This window comes from Gekko japonicus, unplaced genomic scaffold (genome assembly GCF_001447785.1).
Source record: "Gekko japonicus isolate JY-2015 unplaced genomic scaffold, Gekko_japonicus_V1.1 scaffold2860, whole genome shotgun sequence".
NCBI lineage: Eukaryota > Metazoa > Chordata > Lepidosauria > Squamata > Gekkonidae > Gekko > Gekko japonicus.
Window position 1 is genome coordinate 17526 of NW_015169873.1, and position 2117 is coordinate 19642.

The following is a 2117-nucleotide window of genomic DNA, read 5'->3' on the forward strand; positions in this document are numbered from 1 at the left end:
CACTGGTATTTCTGGCCACTGTGTGACACAGAGTGTTGGACTGGATGGGCCTTTGGCCTGATCCAACATTGGCATCTCTTATGTTCTTATTATGTTCTTATGACCCCTATTCCATGCCCAGAAGATATGAACGAGATGAAAAAGAAGATATGAAAGGCCTCTATCTAAAGCTCTGGAGATCAACTGCTGGTGGGGACAGACCAACACTGACCTGGATAGACCAACACTGTGACTCCGGATATAAGGCAGCTTCTTGTGTTAAAACTGTTTTCCCTTTGGTACCTATCAGAAGCTGGGGGGGGGGGATAATACAATCACAGAAGAATTGGAACTCTGTGGTGTCCAAAAGGACTGAGCAAAAGGGTTAGAGGGTAGAAACGGTGACAACGGTGATAACAATACCAGGCTTGGATCCAGGTCAGTCTTCTAGACTGTCCTGGACCAACCACATACCAGCCTTTTCCTGAATTTATAGCAGGCTAGAAGGATGAAAGAGGATGAAAAAGGTCCAGTTAAAATGCAGCTGTTGCTACGAGGAACCTCTTTATTAAACTCTACATTTGTTTAAAGCTGTGCTGCCAAGGTAGACCAAGGAAGCAGATAAAGCAGGCCGGGGGGGGGGCCCTCTGGAGACCACCTTCTTCTTGCCTTTCTGCTCCGCAACATGCCCTTGAACACATGAGGAGTTCAAGGTGCCCCCAAACCGCACTGTGGATCACCATATCCTGAGGATCACAATCCCCAGGGCTACCAGCAAGACGTCAAATGGAAGGCTGGGCATTGAGGGACCCAGATTAGACGCTCGTGGATTTAGTGTGTTATTCGTGCTGACTGATGATTGGGTATCATTGTCATTTTCCTCATAATCATACAACGGATTCTGTCGAGTCCCTGCTGTTGTGTTGCTATCCGATTCGTAGTCAGGTGTGACGGTGACCTCTTCAGGCACTGCGAAAGCGTCATTCGTGTCATTCGTGATGCTGTGTTCTGGGGAAACTGTAGGGTGAGTGAGGTCATCTTCCTCACGAGGCCTAGTTGCGTTCTGGGCAGGTGCTGTTGTGCTGTTAGCCTGAACCTGAGAGGCAACCACCTTCCCATTGCATAACATGCCGTGGCAACAGGAGCTCCTCAGACGCAGCTCTATGGGGCCGAAGGACTGGCTCTCAGGAACGTTACAGGATGGGCCTTGGCAGGTCTTGATTTCGAAAAACGTAGTGAAGTTTCCTAAGGGGAGTCAAGAGTCAGGCTGGGCAGAGAGGCAGGCCGGGTTTCCCCAGAATGCAATGCAACAACAGAGGGAATAGTGCTGCTGAGTCGACCAAATGACAGACCACAAAGAGTGCCTGACACGAGGGGAAAGGCATTCTGGGTGACTGAGCCCCCAATGCCACATGACAGCGGGAGAGGCAATTTATAGCACCAGTGGGGCAAAACTGATACACTGTAGTAAGGCCACCAGCCTCCATGGAGGGCTCGGAGTTCTCCCAGGATTACAGACTACAGTGACTGGTTCCCCAGGAGAAAATGGCTACGTTGGAGGGTAGGTAATATGTGATGTGGGCATGTCAGAGGCAGTGCTCTGCTTTTTTGGCCAAAACTCTATGGTAAAATTATCCTCAAACCATAGATTTTTGCCCAAAAACCAGAGTGTCACCTCCTCCTGACATCACTGGCATGCCTACACGGGAGCCAGTTTGGTGTAGTGGTTAAGTGCGTGCAGGGGTCTTTTGGGGCTGGAGCGCGCCGGAGCGCCGCTCCAGGAGCCCAGGTGCCATAACAAATGGCGGTGGCAGCAAGCCCCGTTCCCAGCTCCCTGCGCTGCGGCCCCCCGCCTCCTCCTTGGGCAAGCACCGGAGCGCTGCGGTCCGTGGGAGGCCAGAAGAGCCCCCCCTGGCCACCTCCCAGGGCCAGCATCAGAGCGCTGCAGCCCATGGGAGGGCAGAAGAGGCCCTCCCACCACCTCCCCAGGCCAGCGCCGGAGCGCTGCGGCCCGTGGGAGGGCAGAAGAGCCCCCCACTGCCTCCCGGGGTAAGTGAGGGATCCGCGGGGGGTGGCGGAGGCTTGATTGGGGGAGTGGGGGAGGGGTGGAGGGGTGGGTGGGAGACCCTCCCCCATCT

The 2117-nt window shown here is 54.1% G+C and overlaps 1 protein-coding gene across 1 annotated transcript in view; it reads right to left on the reverse strand.

The window, feature by feature from the left end:
• Positions 1 to 300: 300 nt before the first annotated feature.
• The window catches only part of LOC107115688 (ly6/PLAUR domain-containing protein 5-like), a 14642-nt gene continuing 12825 nt past the window's right edge, over positions 301 to 2117 (reverse strand). The window contains exon 5 of the mRNA XM_015417446.1: positions 301 to 1224. Within this exon, the coding sequence (XP_015272932.1) occupies positions 716 to 1224 (509 nt within the window). The 3' untranslated portion in view covers positions 301 to 715. The remainder of the gene's footprint in view (positions 1225 to 2117) is intronic.